General features: G+C 38.5%; 1 protein-coding gene across 2 annotated transcripts in view; it reads right to left on the reverse strand.

Annotated features, from left to right (window-relative positions):
• The window catches only part of VPS41 (VPS41 subunit of HOPS complex), a 214,999-nt gene extending 199,868 nt beyond the window's left edge, over positions 1-15,131 (reverse strand). The window contains exons 1-2 of one of the 2 annotated variants that reach the window (XM_024558322.4): positions 15,073-15,131; positions 5,952-5,990 (exon numbers count right to left, since the gene is read on the reverse strand). In XM_024558322.4, the coding sequence (XP_024414090.1) occupies positions 5,952-5,990; positions 15,073-15,093 (60 nt within the window). In that variant the 5' untranslated portion in view covers positions 15,094-15,131. Of the gene's footprint in view, positions 1-5,951; positions 5,991-14,725; positions 14,937-15,072 lie in introns of those variants that run through there. The other variant, XM_045193260.3, reaches the window with a different exon arrangement.
• Between the last annotated feature and the right edge of the window lie 4,007 nt (positions 15,132-19,138).

A 19,138-nucleotide genomic window follows, 5' to 3' on the forward strand; every position in this document is an offset into this window, starting at 1 on the left:
CCATAGTGACAGGGTCCCTGCCCTCATGAAAGTACCTGGCATAGAACTGGACAAATAATAAAACAGCATCAACCACATGCTTAATGAATGCCTTCTAAAACAGGCATAGTGCTAAATACATATCACCTCCTTTAACAGTTATTCAACAAATGTGTCCCTTATGAGCATTCTAGATGTCACCATTTGAAAATATACAGTAAAGAATTTCCTAGAGCATCAAAAACATTTTGCCAACCCAATCTCTCTTGTGCCCATTCCAGCCAGGTCCTACCAGCACCCTAAACATCATGAGTTACCACAACTGCTTTTGTGAGGATCTCAATGGCCTCAGCTTTGCAGATCCAAGGATGAATCCCTGGAGCTCAACTGATTCCTCCTCTCAGGAGCATTTTGCACAGTTGACCATGCTCTTCTTCTGAGTTGCATTCCACCCTTACCTTCTTAGACACCACTCTCATTCTGTTCTCTTCCTACCTCACTGACTACTCGTTTTCAGTCTCCTGTGCTGATTTTCCATCATGAACGAGATGCTGCAGTACCCTTGATGATCAGGCAGCACACCTCTTATTCATCTGACCTCATGCCCTAAATGACCTCAATCCAGTTTCATGGTTTTAAACACACATAAATACTGACTAAAATTCTCGCCAGCTCAGACCTGCACTAGTATTCTTCATCCAGCTACCTGCCTGACATTTCTACCTGGATGTTTAACTGACATCTCCAACTTAAAATACCCACACTGAAACTCCTAATATGCCCCCCACCACCAACACCTCACCCTGAACGTCAAAACCAGTGACAGCCAGTCTTCACCTACCTCAGTTAACAACTCTACCTTTCTAGTAGGTCAGCCTTGAATACTCTTTCACTTACACCCCCACATCCTAGACAAGAAATATATTGACTCCACTTCAAAATACTCTAAATCCTTTATTACCTCTACCTAGAGTTCAGCCAAAGCCTCCTGATTGTGCTGCTTCCTACTTGCCACCTCTCCCACCCCTGTTTTTTTTTTTTCAAACAGCACCCAGAGTGACCTTACTAAAACAATGACTCTCCAATGGATTCCCATCTTACAGTAAAAACTGCAATCTGTAATTGACTTACAGGCTCTATGTTCTTGGCCTCTCATTACTTCATTTCCTACCACACAGCTCCAGCCCCAGTCACATCCTGAGAGATGTCTAGCATGACCCCACTTGACAATACTGCATTTGCTCTTGCTTTTCCCTACAAGACCTTCCCCCAAAATATTTACTCAAATGTCTTCTTCTTAGAGAGGCACTACCTGACCAGGACAAACAGTACCTCCTCAGCCCACTCTATAGGCCTCTTAATCAATGTTATTTTTTTATTATCTACAACATTTATCACCACCTGATATAACTATATATGTTTTTGCCTATTGTCTCCCTCCTTCATCAAGTACTGGTGTATGTTAGCACCCAGAGATGGAAGTACTCAATAAATATTTGCTGAAGGAATATAATAATAATCAATCAGTCTATTTTGGACTGCTTAAATAATTTTTCTCCTAGGTAGTAAAATTAAATTCTGTTCAAAGATATATCATACCAGAGTCATGTTTATCTTTCCAATCTCTAACAAATGGCAGAAATACAGGTTCACTAATCTGTACTGCATCCAGAAAGTTTCTACTAAGTTTCCAAACATATAATTTTTATAATATATGCTTCGAAGGGAATGTTTATCCATGCCTGAAGGACGCAATAATCAGCAGAACCTGTTAATATTAATAGCTCATTAAATGAAAAAGCAAATTTTTAACTCAAATGTATTTGGAAGAATATATAATAATTCTGTGGTCTATTTTTCTCAGCAATCAATCTCCTAACAAAGCACATTACCATTTTAGTTACCAGTTGCCATAACTTTGTTTATTAAAACTAATTATGTAAAGAATCCATTTATGTTTCACTAAATGATTCACAATGTTCTACCCAGGTAAGATAAATTATTTTTGTGTGATGTATTTTCTGATTAACAAAAGTTATTTACTGATTTCTCATAATGATTGATTTCCATTTTAACAAAACTGATAAAGAACACTCCTTGTGACTGATGCGTCTAGAAGTAGCATTTTAATATTAATTTCTCATATATATTGCATGCAGGTTTATTTTAAAGACCTATTTGTCAGTCCATTTGGTTTACAGAAATTAATATATATATAACATATTAAAGGCCTCCTATTTGTAATATTTGCAAGAACTAAGCCAAATATTAATGGACATCTATTCAGGGAGTATGTTTATTAATAACAAAAGTTACAAAGACAGTGGTAACACTGATTAAGTCTCTGTTATTAGATGCCATGGTCCAGACAAGGGGTACTGTAATTTATATGCAATATGCAATCTTTGCTACAAAGTAACACACTACAAGCAGAATAAGCCTTGGTTTAACTACTCAGTTGCTTTCACAAATAATAAAAAGTCACTGGAACCCATACCTGGTACAAAGTAGACCTTATTACCTAACAATTTCCATTAGGTACACTCCTCTATTTCCTTGTCACCCCTCTTCAGCCTGATTGGTCTTCCCTTGTTATTCTTCTTTTTGCTGTACAAGTTAATTTTGAAGTGTTAGGCTAACAATTTGATGCTTCTACTACAAACTTCTCTGTACAACACACTAAACTCTTTTAAGAAAAGGTAAAATATACTTCTACATAAATAATATACCAAGAACCTATTCAAAATAAGCAGAATTTTAAAAATATATTTCTCTATGAAAAAGAGCTGCTTCAGTTTCCAGCTATATGAGCAAAGTATTTCATAGTACACTGGTCCCTACATAAACAGGAAAACATCCTACAGAAAATGATGACATTTCTGTACTGTTGACATAATTTCCTCTCCCTGAACCACTGAATCTACTCAGAAATAAATCTATTTTCTCTTAAGCCACTATAATTTTGGAACTCTTTGTTATTGCAGCACGGACAGCCTCTCCTGCCTCATACAGTACCTGATAAGACTGTAAAACATATTAAATGAGATAATCCATGAAAAAGCATTTAACACATAGTAAGTGGACCTGAAAATTGAAGCAATTGATGATTCGTCATTATGTAAATACAGTTTTCCTTTAAAATGTGTAAGAACGAATCAGATGTTAGATTTATCTCGCCAGGATTTTTAAGCAGCCATCATAAAAGTGCTTCAATAAGCAATTATAAATTACTTTAAAATAAATGAAGTAATAGGATATCTCCACAAAGAAAGAGATGTCATTAAAAATGAAACATTTGTAACTAGAAAATGTAATAACCAAAAGAAATAACTCACTGAAGGACTTTCAGCCAAGATAGAGGTGGATACACTGTGCCTCCTCACATAACCAAAAGAAGGACAATAACAAATTTAAAAACAAAAAACAACCAGAACTGCCAGAAAATTGAACTGTATGGAAGTCCAACAACCAAGGAGTTAAAGAAGAAACATTCATCCAGACTGGTAGGAGGGACAGAGATGGGTGGCCAGGGCAAAAATGATGGGCAGCAAGGCAGCAGCTGGAGGACCCGGGTGGGCAGCAGCTGGCGGAGCTGGAGGTCCCACATTTGCGTTAGGATAAACCGGGAGGAACAACGGGGGAGCGAGACAGCCCACACAATCCAGGCTTCCAGTGTAGGGAAACTAAAGCCTCAAAACCTCTGGCTATAAAAACCTGTGGGGGCTCCAGCAATGGGAGAAACTCCAAGACTCACAGGAGAGTTCGTTGGAAAGACCCACAGGGTCATTGAACGTACACAAACGCACGCACCCAGGAATCAGCATCAGAAGGGCCCAATTGCTTGTGGGTAGCAGAAGAAGTGACTGAAAGTTGGCAGAGAGCCGACTAAGAGGCATTGTTCCCTCTCAGATCCCTCCCCCCACATACAGTGCCACAACCCACAGCAACCTGGGTTGCCCTGCCCAGGAGAATACTTACTACAAACAGGCAAGCTGAGACAAAAGAATATGTTCTTTGAAATGAAAGAACAGATCAAAGCTCCAAAAGTAGAACTAAGCAATGAAAAGACAGATAACCTATCAGATGCAGAGTTCAAAACACTCGAAATCATGATGCTCACAGAAATGGTTGAGTATAGTCACAAAATAGAGGAAGAAGTGAAGGTTATGAAAAGTGAAATAGAGGAAAATGGACAGGGAACAAACAGTGATGGGAAGGAAACCCAGACTCAAATCAACAATTTGGAGCAGAAGGAAGAAAGAACATTCAACCACAAAAGAATGAAGAAACAAGAATTCAAAAAAATGAGGAGAGGCTTAGGAACCTCCAGGACAACTTTAAATGTTCCAACATCCAAATCACAGGGATGCCAGAAGGAGAAGAGGAAGAAGAGCAAGACATTGAAAAGTTATTTGAACAATAATGAAGGAGACCTTCCCCAATGTGGCAAAGGAAAGACTTCCAGGAAGTCCAGGAAACCCAGAGAGTCCCAAAAGAGTTGGACCTAAGGAGGAACACACCAAGGCACATCATAATTACATTACCCAAGATTAAAGATGAGAGAATCTTAAAAGCAGCAAGAAAAGGAGACAGTTACCTACAAAGGAGTTCCCAGAAGACTCTCAGCTGATTGCCAAAAAGAAACCTTGCAAGCAAGAAGGGGCTGGAAAGAAATATTCAAAGTCATGAAAGGCAAGGACCTACATCCAAGATTACTCTATCCAGCAAAGCTATCATTTAGAAGGGAAGGGCAGATATAGTGCTTCCCACATAAGGTCAAGTTAAAGGAGTTCATCATCATCAAGCCCTTATTATATGAAATGTTAAAAGGACTTACCTAAGAAAAAGAAGATAAAAAATATGAACAGTAAAAATGACAACAAACCACAGCTATTAACAACTGAACCTAAAAAAACTAAGCAAACAACTGGAACAAGAACAGAATCACAACAATGAAGAGCACATGGAGGGTTATCAGTGGCAGGGGCAGGAGGAGAATAAGGGAAAAGGTACAGGGAAAAAGAAGCATAAATGGTAGGTACAAAATAGAGAGGGGGAGGTTAAGCATAGTATAGGAAATGGAAAAGCCAAAGAACTTATATGTACAATCCATGGACATGAGCTAAGAGGGGGGAATTCTGTTTGGAGGGGGGTGGCAGGGCAGAGAGGAATAAAAGGCAGAAAAAAATGGGACAACTATAATACCATAATCAATAAAGTATACTTTAGAAAAACAAAACAAAAAAAACACTGTATGCAATATCAACACAAATTTAATAGCTATAACCACATCAGTATAGCTCTCTAGCAGGTTATCATAAATATATTAATATTGCTCTGAGCTAAAAAAATTAAAATATGTAATTATTATAATCCATCTATATAATTGATGCACTAATTAATCTGTATTGTGCTTCAACTTTTTTCTTCTGCATAGTCTTGAAAAGGAATTTTTTAAAAAGCCTGTCCTTATATATCACTTGTTTTCCTTAAAATACAATCTTTAATACAACTTAGCTCCCAACAGCTTTTAAGGTCACTACTTCCCTTTTGATTTTATGAAATAAACCATCGATTCAATGACTCAGAAATTTCAGCAATGAGTACACCATATCTATGAAAAGAATGAGGTAAGAATAAATACTGTAGAACCTACAGTGGTTATTTTTTTAAAATATGTTTTTAAAATGTCAAGATTAATTTATAAAACTTAGCATCAATTTTCCCATGCTCAGGTTAAAATACTGTTCAATACAAGGAGAAAACTTTTTGTTCCTTTTCCTGTCTGTTTTTGAAGATAATTCATTTAACATTTTTAAAGACAACTGGCATATTTTTCCCCAAGGCTCGATCACTTATGGCCCCACTTTATCGCCCTAGCCTTGGGAAGGCTATATTTAGCAAGACTGAACACGGTCATGATGATAACGTGGTTAGCTAGAAATCCCCAGGCTCCTGAATCACCATCTTACCTCAGACTCATCGGTAGATTCTTCAAGAGACCCGGTTTCCTACAAAGCATAGAGGGGGAAAATGGTCAGAAAAATGAGAAAAGAATAAAAAATATTTTCAAGGGAAAAGAGTCCTTATGTCCCCACCACAAATATCCACCTTCCCTTTTTTTGGAGATAAAAACGACTCCACATGGTCCAATTCTCACAGGTCTCTTACTTCTCCACACCTTGCAGGTCTGAGATGGTCACTCTGGAGCCACACAAATCCACTCCTCCTGCTGGCCTCCCTTGGGTGGTCAGCAGGCTGACAAATGACCCCAGAAACTGTCATGTGAGTATATGGAAGGCTTTTCCCTTGTTAAAAATACAAATCACTTTGGCAAAACAGCCTTACCAATCTCAGAAGGGAGGAGGGAACTGCCATCTCAAATTATCTACAAGCCAATTTTTATACTGAAAAGCTCCCGTGCTATTAATTATTACGCTATTAATCTAGTTGCGTAAAAATAATTGTCTTGCTTAAGCAGCATTTAGAAAAGAATTCCCCTACAGTGGTAGCTATCAGACACTGTGCAAACAAGCTGTATAATTTACATCCACTCTTTAAACCATTAACTGGAAGACAAATTCTACCATTTAACAGTTTCCCTCTTGCTAGACAATGAATCTTGCTGCTCTGTAGAAAACAAAGCAAAAAGGGAAAAATTGACTTGATCCCGCTAATCTCTCACCTGTCCACTGCAAGAGAGAATCTGCTGATGCCATGCATCCTCAAACAGGTCAGCAAAATGAAGATTTACTTAACGTACTCATAGATATCAGTAGCAATAAAAAGTTACAACTAATATGCTGACACCGAACGTAAGCATTTTACAATAAGCCATGAGATAAAGAAGAGAAAAAAATGAGTCAAGGACATTTAGACATAACAAATATTTTTTCAACAAAAAGAATGACCATTTTAAAGAAAGTTTGACATATGCATATATTACTCAATGCAAACTGGATAACAGGACAAACATAAATTTGGTGTTTAAAAACATTTTAATTTCATTCATGGAAAATCAGTAAAAACCTGGCAGGTGGCAGGCTGCCCAGGTATCAGCCTTGTGGACAATACAGTCCCTGCTCTCAAAGACCATCTTTAAAATGGGGATGAGTGTTACCTGTAATTTAGAATTTTATTGTAGTTATATCATTAACTATGATGAAGATGAGACTTTCTTCTATACTCCAATGCAGTCTACTTACTTTCATGTTATTCTAAGTATTAGGAAGTTCTTAATTAACTTGGAGCTACAATCTCTCCACAGTAACTTTTTAACACCAATAAGACACATAAAAAATGCAATTATTCTACTACTATGGGACAGCTCTCCAGTGAGCATACCTACCCTTCTAAATTGTTTCTCCTCTGTGCTAGCCATCCCCAGTTCTAGGTTTTACTACACTTACTGTCCTTATCCTTCTCTTTAGAACACACTCCACTTAATATTGTCACTACTCTGACATCTTTACTGAGCATCTATTATATATATTCCCACAATGCTAAATGCTTTACAGGTAGCATCTTGAAATTTCCTAATTATCCCTGATATAAGAACACTGAGGCTTAGAGGATGAACTTCTAAAAATCCCTGGATATTAAATTATTAGCATTAGCAAAACTAGGCTTTGATAACTGTCCCAATGAACTACGCATAGGTTCCTATTTCCTAACTCCAGAACTCTGAAAGGACACTCAACTACTCTTTTCAGAAAAATGACATTAAACAGAAGGAATTTTTTTTCTTATTTGAAATCCATTCAAACACATGCACGGGTAATATGCAAATGTCCCAATTACATTCCTGATTAAAACAAAAACTTAAGTCCCCACCCAGCAATTTCAATTCAAAAATTCCAAACCAGGTTACACTCTTCCTCCCCAGAGAAAGCAGTCAAATCGCAGAAAGCAGAGTATTCAGGGAAAACCAGGCTTTCAGAGGCACTTCCTGTGACTGCTAGTATCAATCAAGATCGTTCACTCCAGGTCTCGTTCAGACTGACCCTCAGCAGCAGCACAAACCTCCCAAACACAGCTGTGGCCTCAAAAAATTACACTTGTGTCCACAACCCGACCAAATCAATGCATGAGTGACTTTGAGAATTAGCCTGGTCTGTTATTTCTTAGCTTCATTCATTCATCAGGCCCCTGTGTTTAATAAGCTGTAGAGCCAGGCAAACAACATGTGACATGAAAGTCCCCAGTGAAGGATCTAAGAAATAAGGCTGAAACTTGAGAAACATTACTATTTAGGAAGTCAGTGGTTTTCAAATATTTTGTAATGTCACACTCTATCTTTGAAAGAATCTAACTTCAAATCATGAAAATATAGGTTATAAAACTGTGTTGTTCTCTATGCAAAATAAGCCAGACACAAAATGACAAATATTGTAGGATTATTCTATAGGACTACTCTTATATAAGAAAGTAAAATAGAGGTTGGCAAAGCTAGGGAAGGGAGCACTGAAGGGTACTATTTAATGGGTACACAGTTTCACTCTGTGATGATGAAAAGTTGTTGAGGTTGAAGCAGGTGATGATTGTACAACAATGTGAATGTACTTAATGCCACTGAATAATTCACTTAAAATGGTTAAAGTGGTAAACATTATGGTGTGTATATTTTACCACAATAAAAAAAAAGTGCTGTTCTGGTTGAAGCAAAAATGATGAACTAGAAGGTACACAGTGACAGAAATGCATAGCCTAACAAATTTTGGGCAACAGGTTGAAAGCTACAGTCAACAATTGCTTTTACAGACCAATCCTTGAAACTCAATCGTCTATCCAAACCTAATGCTCTCCATAGTTTGAAATGTGACCTCTGAAATCTATTCAACTGGGTCAGATCACATTTCCAAAACACGTATCAGACTGAACACTGCTCTCCTCAAAGAGTTCTCAGGAGTCAGGAGATTTCAGATCCTCAGCAAGGTACTCAAAGCCCACCCTGGCCCCAAACAGACTTTTAACCTCACTTCCCACTCTGCACAAACCCAGGGCCCTCCAGCCCTGGGTAGTATCTTTAAGACTGCCATATAAAAGTCTGTATTTCTGACTTCATAAAAATCAGACAATATGTCTACTGGGATCTACATTTCCACATAACATCAGTTGTAGCTGACCAGCTATGTCCCTGAGACAGAATGCACTTCACCCACCCACAGCACTCCCAGTTTCCCTATATCAGGACAATTCTACTCATTTCTATTGCCGTGTGCCTGCCATGAACTTGTAGTGTTTGTACTGAGCCTTTCCTTAAGTGCTTCCCTCAGCTTAGAAGGCCCTGGTCTGAACTCCACACTCATCCTAGCATTCTTCCAACTCCCAACATGTTCTACAGGTTCGGGGACACGCACAGGGGCACCTCTGGAAGGTAGGTAGTCAGGCTGAGGGCCTTCACTCTTGCTTCACCAACAGAGTTTGGATTCCATGGTTTATATTTTCACGTTGCCAATCAGGTTTTTTTAAAAGTTTAAAACACATTGGCCGTTTCTAAATCCTAATCTTTCTTCACAGTCCAACCTAAGTCCCACCTCTTTCACAGAATAGTCTCTAGTAAACCCAAGATACAAGGTCCAAATCTGAGCTCCTGTGGCCTTTGTTTTTTCCTATAACCCTCAGCTTATAATATTAACAGCCATGTCCTAATGGTTACCCTTTAAAATACAATGTAGATAAACCCAAATGCTTTTGCCTCTTGTCTCCCATTATCTTACCCAAAGGAAAAGCTCAACGTCCATCTGCTGGTGATGATGATAAAAAATAAGCAACTGATCTAACACTCTCCCTCCTCTATATATTCCTTTTCCACTTATGAGCAATACCAGATGCATTATCTCCAGGCTTGAATTATTAGTTTGTGGCTATAACACAGTTACAGACAGGGCCTGCCGGGAGGCAGCAGCAAACAAACATAGAGAAAATCAAACAAAATGTTAACCACCTAGTGAGAGTCTGAGAAAGGGGATAATAGGGCTCTCAGATGACACTTCCAATAAAAGCTTTCAATCTGTCACCCCCATTTCCAACATCAGCATGGGGCCCATGACAGTGGCCTGGGAGAAGACTCAGCACATCTGGCCTTAGAGGAAGAGGGGTGAGGAAGGCTGCCAGCCCAGGAGAAAGAGAAGCCAGGACCTCCCAGGTGGTGAAGTCCTCAGAATTCTGAAGGTATACACCGTTTGCTGGGGGCTGGGGATGAAGGGAATCTGGGAGAGGAATGCGTGGCTGGAGCTTGAGGAAGGCCAGCTGCAAACTCTGCAGAATGAAGAAACAGAACAAAGACCAGGGCCCAGGAAACCAGACTGGGCTGGATATGGAAAATGAACATTCAAGGTTGTACTGCCACCTTCGCTCCCTTCCCCGCAATCTGTGTGAAAGAGCAAAGCTTAATAGAAGAGAGGGTGTGAGAACTCTCAATGTCTGACACAGGCACAGGAAAGGGGGTATATTCTGTGTGAAATGTGTTTGATAGCCTTGTATAAGAGAGACTCAATTTTGAAAAGTTTTTGGGTATCTTGGAACTGGCTGGTTTAGTAGGAAAGATAAAAAACATCTGGAGAGCTAGTAGGAGCAAGGAGACTCAGGTGACCAACCCTGTTCAATACACTAGCCTTAGCTACTGCGCTCACCTTGCTCTGCAAGCGAAGAAACATCTTGACCCCTGCCCCAGCTTGGTGACTTAGTGACCCAATCCCAAATCTGGCATTGTGTTAGACCCATCTAAACTCATTTTGGGGAACTGGCTAATACCTGCCAATACACGCCATCTTAACAGATTCTGATTCAGTGGGTATTAATAAAAGCCTAGAATCACAAGCATTTGGTAACAAAAACATCACGAGAATCAAGTTCCTAGAAGACAAAAAGGCAACTGAAACTAGGCAGGCACGAATGGAGAGCTGCCTGAAACCCAGAAGCCCCTGATCTGATGAGGACTCCCTCTCCAAGGTGGCCATGCAACTTCTAGGAAGATTACTAATAATCAGCTAGTGACATCAGCCTTCAGCCAACGAACCCAGACAAATATGAGAGGAAAAAACTAACAATGCAATAAACACCATCCAGCTAAGCTAAATTGTAACTATACTTTAGTTACATGACACTAAAGAGTGGGTCGTCTAAAAATTTCTTTTGCAACTTATTTGGGGCTTTGTTTTTCCTTTTCATATTAGTAGTTCCTTTTAAAAGTCTGCCCCCAAAATTAAGAGAAGAGAAACATGCATACCCACATTTGGATAATAAATCACTGTCTTCTTTATAAGAGAATCATTTCAATATGGCCACTTCAAAATGCTTTGTGTTATACAAGAGCTCCGGAGAGTAAAACCCCCAATTTGCAGGCAAAGAAACTGAGGCATTCAATTATTTATCGACTTGATTTTTACTTCACACATGGGACACAACCACCTGAGAGTATACATGCTCATGAATGTGCCTCTGATAAAAAGTAAATGCTCTACAATAAGGATAAAATTTCCCTAATTTCTAAAACATAGAGGGAGAAGTCAAAAGACAAACTGTCCTATTTGGTTAAGAAGTACATGGTCTGATTGATCAACTATTTTAACACCTAACTTCCCTGCTGTGGGAAAAATGAAAGGGTACCTGGGAAGCTGGCAGAGTAAGGAGTCTACATAGGGCAAGTAATCTACAATACACTTGAATTTGTAACTTTCAGAAGTTTTGAGTAAGATAAAATAACAACACAAAGTCTGCTTAACCTACTTACAATTTGACATTTTCAATTCAGAAGGCTATTCTCTCCCTAATAAATTCATTTTAAACATTTTATCGAGCTCCTGTTACTTGTAAAGCACTAGCCCTGTGAGAGTTACAGACACGAGAAAGCTCTTGTCCTTATTCTTGAGGACCCAGCAGTCTGTAGTAGATAAGGCAAATGTACGAACAACCAGACTTCAAGCAGAATGTTATTCAAGGAGAGGTATAAACAAATACTGTTGGGCATCTTATGATTATCAAGGTCAACTATAAATTATTTTGGTCCTAGATAAAACCACTGTTTAGAAGATTTCCAGGCAGAAGGCAGGGCATTAGTTCTTCCTGTGAACTATATAACATATATGTAGGTATTTTTGAGAACTACTGTACCTTTACCATACTAAGCATAAACAAAGATATCCCAATAGCCCTTTAAAAATGTTTATTCATAGCCAAAAAGTGATTTTTAGTTTGAGAGCTTACTGTTTGAAGTTTTGTTAACTCAATACAGATCTCACTATTGGTTCTCCCTAAAAGTAAAGCAATCACCAAAAACAATGCTCAGAAACGTTAAGAGGACAGATTTTGTTTTGTCATGGAGGAATGTTTGCATTTGCAGTAAAAAAAGCTTCCTTTGCCCTAACATGTCATTGTAGTTACTTCTTAAAGCATTTGGAGGAGAAAAATTATGTCAAGATTTTCTAAAAGGTTCAAAGTATCAGAACAGAAAAATTAGCAAGTGTATTTAACTCCACTTTAGTGCACTTTTAGCCTTCAAAAAACTGTATAATAAAGGCCTGTTATCTTATAGTTGAGATTATAATGGTTTTCTACTGTAAAGTGTGAACTGCATAAACAAAAAGTGAGAAACTTTTAACCATTTTTAATCTATAAAGGACTAATAATACACTTATTAGCTTTCTTTCAAAAGATACACAGAACAACAATTTGTAAATGTCTGCTCCTTTCTGCTGTTGACTGGTCTTTTTGAAAAGGACACTAATACCACTGGGGAAAGGGCGGCCGAATGCCTGCTCCAATCCTTTCCTGGCTGTTAAAACATCAAAAGTGAAATAATGACTTGCAGGAAATGTACAATGGTGATAAGGGCTAATTCTACTTCATAAAGCTTAAAAAATATTTAGGATTAGGTTTTAAGTATTTTTTAAAAGACAGGATGTTCTAGTAAAAATTTATGAGCTTTGAAAATAGATGACTGGAGATATATTATAGGTACAAGTCTGATCAAGCTGCTTAAGTTGTCTGAATTTCTATTGTTTACCTAGAAAATTCAATCATTTTAATATGTACTGAGTATTAAGCACTACTCTAGGTATCAGGCAGACAGCAGTGAACAAACCCTTGTCATGATGGAGCTTATGTCCCAATGGGGAAAATAAACAGAAATGATTGTAAGAACATACAGAATATATGGAAAAAATAGACGAGCACAAAGAAGAAAATACGAAGGAAAGAAGTTTCAAAGAATGGTCAGGGAAGGTCTCACTCAAAAAAGATAACACCTGAACAAAGAGGTAAAGGGAACAAGGGAGACAGCCCCTGTACCTATCTCGGGTCAAAAAAGTGTGCAGCATGAGCAAAGGTGCTTACGCAGAAACATGCCAGCCTTGTTGAAAAAACAGTAAGAAAGCCAGCACAGCTGATTCAAAATGACAGAAGGGAAGAAAAGTAGAGAAAAATGAGGTCAGAGAAAGCGGACACAGCAACTGGGGCAAGGTCTTGTAGGGTATGAGTCTATTATAAGGACTCTCACTTTCCCTCAGACTGCAATGACAAGCCACCAGAAAGTGTGGAGCAGGTGCTGGACCTGACACGAATATGAGAATAAACATTTACCACACGGAATTCTTTTCTGAGGACCCAATGCAAATGTGAAAGGGTTCTTTATACTGAAAAGTGCTGTACAAATTTAAAGCATTGTTATTTTATAACTTTCTACATCAGGCAGCTTTGCAAAAAACTCCTGCACAAAACAACAGCAAATACTAAGAGCAACTCTCTCCATTTCTATACCCTATATCTAAGATTTGAAGGAGGCTTTTTTTTTTTTTGCTTTTAAATCAAACTACCAAAAAATTACATTTCAATATGAAAGGGATACAGTATGGAAACCAATTTCACTAATATCAAACCCAACAATGAGCCATGAAATTACCTGTGCTTATTGAACATTTTCCTTTGAAATGCCTAGAACCCAAAGGAGGCTCCAGTGGTTAAGTAGGCGACTCTTATCTCAACGACCATGCAAACCAAATTTCTACCTTATTCCTTAATTATTGGCGTAGATCAAATGTACAAAGGGCATATTTTCATTATGTAAGTATGTTGCAAATGGTACAAATTATAAACTAGGTAAACTTCTGTTATTATGGTGCTAACCAGCTCATCACCAAATCACTTCTTACAGGTAATTATGGAAACCGATGGTCCTGCTATTTTGTGAGGAAAACAGTGCTAAACTGAAATGACCCTGGAAAAGGAAAATTAGGGTATTTCTCCAGCTTCCAGCCTTTGTCTTCTTTATGTTACTCTGTCATTTCAACTAATTTCAGATTCTTGTCTGTATGAAAATAACTATTGCCATCACTATTTCTCCCGTAAACTCCGGTGCCACTTTGCCAGGTGTTGACTGGAATTGTCACCTGATATTGTGCCAGAAACACATAATTCCTCTCCTAATTTTATGCTCACTTTAACTTTGTGTACTAATTCACTCCAACTTAAACCACCTTACAAAGACGACACTGTATTATTTCTATCTTCTATGTAAAAGTTAAATAACTAACCTCGAGTCACATATTTAAAAAGAGAACCAGCGCTGGAGCCTACTCATTTTTGCTCCAGAACACATGCACTTAACCACTGTTGCACGCCGCAGTGATTTAGCTTTGTAGCTGTGCAATAGATAAGAAACAAAACTCATCATTTACTTTCTCCCATGACTCCTGCAAATCGCTCTCACTGCCCTTCTTCGAGTAAAAAGCAATTTAAATCCAGTCACCTGGACTCAAAACTCATGTCATCTCTTACGCTTTCCACAGGCAGTCAGCCGCTGGGGTAGCCCAGGCTGCCTTCCAGCCTAAATTTCACCGAGCACAGGCCACAGTGGCAGAGCCGGAAAAAGGGACGCCTCACAAACGTTTGGGGTGAGTGGGTGGGCTTTCCCCGGTCGAAGGCCCTCCAAAAACAGGCATCCCACCCGCGTCTCGGCTCCCGAAATGGCTTTTCGATGCCCGCCCTGCCGTGGGCCTACAGGGCCCTCCAGCAGCTCCGCACCTCCACACGCTGCTTACTAAGCTTCGGATCACCTCACCCTCATTCCCCCTTCCCTTGCCCAGTAGCCTTTACCTGTTCCTCGGCTTCCGCCATGGTGCGGCCAGGGAGTCATGTGACACACCCGGAAATGAGGTAAGAGGAGACACTGTGGCCCAGGGCCTGCTGGGAAATGCAGTTTTAGCGGCATACGTCCTGGGACGTTCAGTCTGGTTAGGTTGTTAGGCCCTCCCTGGTTTGGGCTTCCAACTCTTCAAATTCAACGAAGCTATGCTTTGGAGAATCTAAACGTAACCATTGTTAATGCTTTATTTTATTGTGGGTCTTATTTTTTACGTGATTATTATAGTATTTATTAATATTTACTATGTATCAGGTCCTGGGTTTATAAATTTGCATAAATTATCTCGTTCAATTCTACCAGTAATCCCTACTCTTATCCCCATTTATAGAGAACACCGTGTGTCCGATGTTACACAGCTAATAAGAGACAGAAATAGGATTTAAATTTGGCCTCATCTGATACGAAAGACTTGATTACCAAGTGCTGCTTAGTCTAAAACTGTTCTTGTCTTTTTTAAAAGGCATATTAAGGGAATATAAAGCATTCTCTGCAGGAACAGCTAAAAAACAATTTATATTCCAAAAGTATTTATTTAGCTACTATTCTTATTAATTTAAGATGACATTGACATTAAAAAATTCTCTGTTGTTTAATTAAATCATTCATCAAGCTTGTATTGAGTATATTCTATAGGTAAATATTTGAAATAGAATAAAAATTTGTTCTTGGTAAAATCTGTAAAACCGCTGTATTACCTACATCCTTTAGAATGAATGACCCCCTCTTCATGTTTCCAGGCATTTTAAACTTTCCTACCTAACCCTCAGGAATTTGCAGTATCTTATCCAAAGACAGGGATTTTCTTCTTTCCACTCATCTCCAGTAGCTGGTAATAAGCGAAGGGTATCACATATAGCAGCAAGTGGTGTTTTCCCAATGTCCTTTTGGACTCCCTATTCTTATTGACTCTGACCTAGTAGGTAGTCATAGACTTAATATTCTGTGCCTCCCAGGTCTCTAGCTATTACCTGCTCAACGCATGATTCCCATGGCCAGGGTGACTTCATCTGAGACACTTGTCTTCTCCCCAGGACCTAAACAGTCTTAGTTCCATCTTCTTCCTCTAAGCCTTGCTGGGATATGTTTTCCAGTCTGCTGATCACTCAGTCACAAGAGAATGAAGAGCAACCCCAAGACAGTGAGATAATCCATAGCCAAGCACCCAATGCAATAAGATCTTCTCATGAAAAGCAGCCCAGTACCAAATATTGCTCATGATGGGCTTCAAGTCCAACAAAGACTCTTTCTTATACAGACCAAAGATGCTATGGAAACTCTCCTCCACAGGAAAAATAAATAAGCCTAGCCCCTCTACTTTTCTGACTTTCCTCACAAACTGTAATGTTCCCGTATGAGACAGACCTACCCATAAACCTCTAATGGGCTTGACTGAAGATATAGCCAAAGTTTACTGCAGATTCTCTCTTAACTCACACAACCTCAGAGCCTCTGGATCCCCATTCAATATGTTCCCCATTCAATGTTCTGTCTTGACTATAATAAATATGATGAACATTGGATCTATTACTATGTCCTTTTGGACAGACTAGAAAGGTAAAGAGACATAGATATAAAAGGATGAATTAGAAGAAGAAACCCACTAGAGGCAAGCAGGTTCATGCTGGGCCCATGAACAAGATGAAACTCACATATGACCTCCAAACCCCAAGTTATCTCAAGTGAAATGAGATTTGAGGCTCCCTTATCTAACAGGTCCTCTATCCTCCTGCTACTCAAAATGTGGTCCACAGACCAGCAGCATCAATATTACCTAGGAGCTTGTTAGAAATGAAGATCTTAGTGCCCCTCCTGAGACCTACTGAACCAGGACCTGAATTTAAAAAATATCCTCAAGTGATATTTACATTAAAGTTTGAGAAATGTTTGACTTAACATTCTTTCATTCTCTGGAAAAATCGCATGTTCCTTTCTTGGACATCATCAGTTCACCTTTCTCACCTTCAAGCTATGGAGGTGGTGGTAAGAGTCAACTTCTCATTGGTAGTCTATAGGAGTTAATACAGAGAAGAGACTTCAAACTAGTCCTAGAATACTATATTTGCAGAGTGGTTTACTGGTTTTAAGAACCTGCCTCATAAGTTCGTTGTATAGGTCTGAAACAATTAAAAACTCGATAAATTGTAGGCATTTTATTCATTATAACCTATTTCATCTTTTAGACAATATGAATGCCTTCAACATTTTCCATGTAAGACAGTGTTTCTAAATTTAGTTAACTTGAAAAATCAGCAAAGTAGAAAATTTAGGTAAAAATAGTAGCCCCTATATTCTTTTCCCAATCTTTGGCTTCCTTTCCATCTTCAATTGCTACCTTTTTCAGTCTAGTGGTCTTTCTTGATTGCCAGTGACAAGGAAACTTACACCACATTAAATTACTAACTCTAAGCAAAGTTCTTAGCCTTTCTTTAATTTTCTCTCCCAAATAGCTAAAATAGTATTTGTTATTATTAATAATTTTGAAAAGCCTCAGCTTATTTTGCAGTTTAGGTTTTCAAAATGTGTATCTACTGAAACCTATTACCTCCAAGAATTTTGGATATCATTAAAAAATATAAATTTATATTTTATATAAAATCTTGGGATATATATTTTTATATAAAATAAAAAGTTTACTGGAAGGTTTCCTAAACAAATGCACCAGATTTTTAACAACATTTTCTAATTACAAAAGTAATGCATATTCATGATAAAGAATTGGAAAAATACACATGAAAATAAAATTCAAAAGCCAGTTATGATTTTTTTCATCCAGATCATTGTTGGATATACTTCTGTTCTTTCCCTCTCTCAGTCTCACTCCTCCCTCTTTTTTTTATTTAAAGCAGTGATTTTCAACCTTTTTCATCTTATGGTACACATAAACTAATTACTAAAATTCTGTGGCACACTAAAAAATATATTTTTTGCCAATCTGACAAAAAGTAGATATAATTTTGATTCTTCCATATTAGACAGCTATTGATGTGTTTGCTGTTGTCATTTTTTAATTTTACAATCTAAGGGAAAAGAGGGCAATGTCCCTGATTAAATAATCAGGTATTTCGTGTTTTAAAAATTCTTGTGGCACACCAGTTGAAAATCACTGATTTAAAGTGTTTTCAAAGAAAAGTCATTATCTTCAAGTCTTGTCATCTGCTTTCTTCACTTATTCACAACTCAAGATCATTTTCCAATAACATTATAAAGTGTTGTTCAAAATGTGATTTCATGGTGCACATTAAAATCGCATTCTATGAATATACCATAATTTGTATAATTCATTATTTTAAGGTATACTTTAAGTATATTTAATTAATATCCCTGCACATAATTTTGGCTTTAATTATCTGCCAAAGGTAGTGAAAAGTAGTATCATTGGAGAAATTAATGAAGACCTGTGGGGAACCGTTCCAAATGTGGGAAATGTGGCTCAGCCCCCAATCGGAAAAGCCAGTGGGGAGCGAGGTTGGTGGGCAGGACCCACGGCCATGGATAGGTTCTCCAGTGGGGAATCAGGCCTGCATTGTACCTAGACTGCTATGATACTTGCTCTTGCTAAAACTCCCTCACCCTGAATTGAGGCAGCAAATGTTTACTGAGTATCTTCATCTTCCTAAAGTCTGTGCTAAACCACCCAAGTATGGAGTGTGAGCGGCTTCCCCCTTGAGCTATAACATCCTTCTCTTTGAAGTAATTAGCAGTGTTCTGTCCTTTGTCCTCCATAAAAGGTAATCACCTGTGGTGAACCTGTGCATAGTAAATGAGGATGGCCCTTGATGTAGTGTGCCCAGAAAAACAATAAAAGCCTGTCCAGGCGGAGGTCAAAGGCCCTCTCTCGAACTTGGAGAGCGGCCACGCAGCCCCTTTTTCTCCACAGGATTTCTGTAGTCCGTGTGTATGTGTATATTGCAACCACAACACATCCTGCTGGCTGGGATCTGCGTCAAAGACCAACTAAATGAGAAAAGTCCAAGACTATTTACACAAAAACTGCTCTAGCAAGGAAGTCAGCCACTA

This window comes from Desmodus rotundus, chromosome 6, assembly GCF_022682495.2.
Source record: "Desmodus rotundus isolate HL8 chromosome 6, HLdesRot8A.1, whole genome shotgun sequence".
In the NCBI taxonomy this organism is placed as follows: domain Eukaryota; kingdom Metazoa; phylum Chordata; class Mammalia; order Chiroptera; family Phyllostomidae; genus Desmodus; species Desmodus rotundus.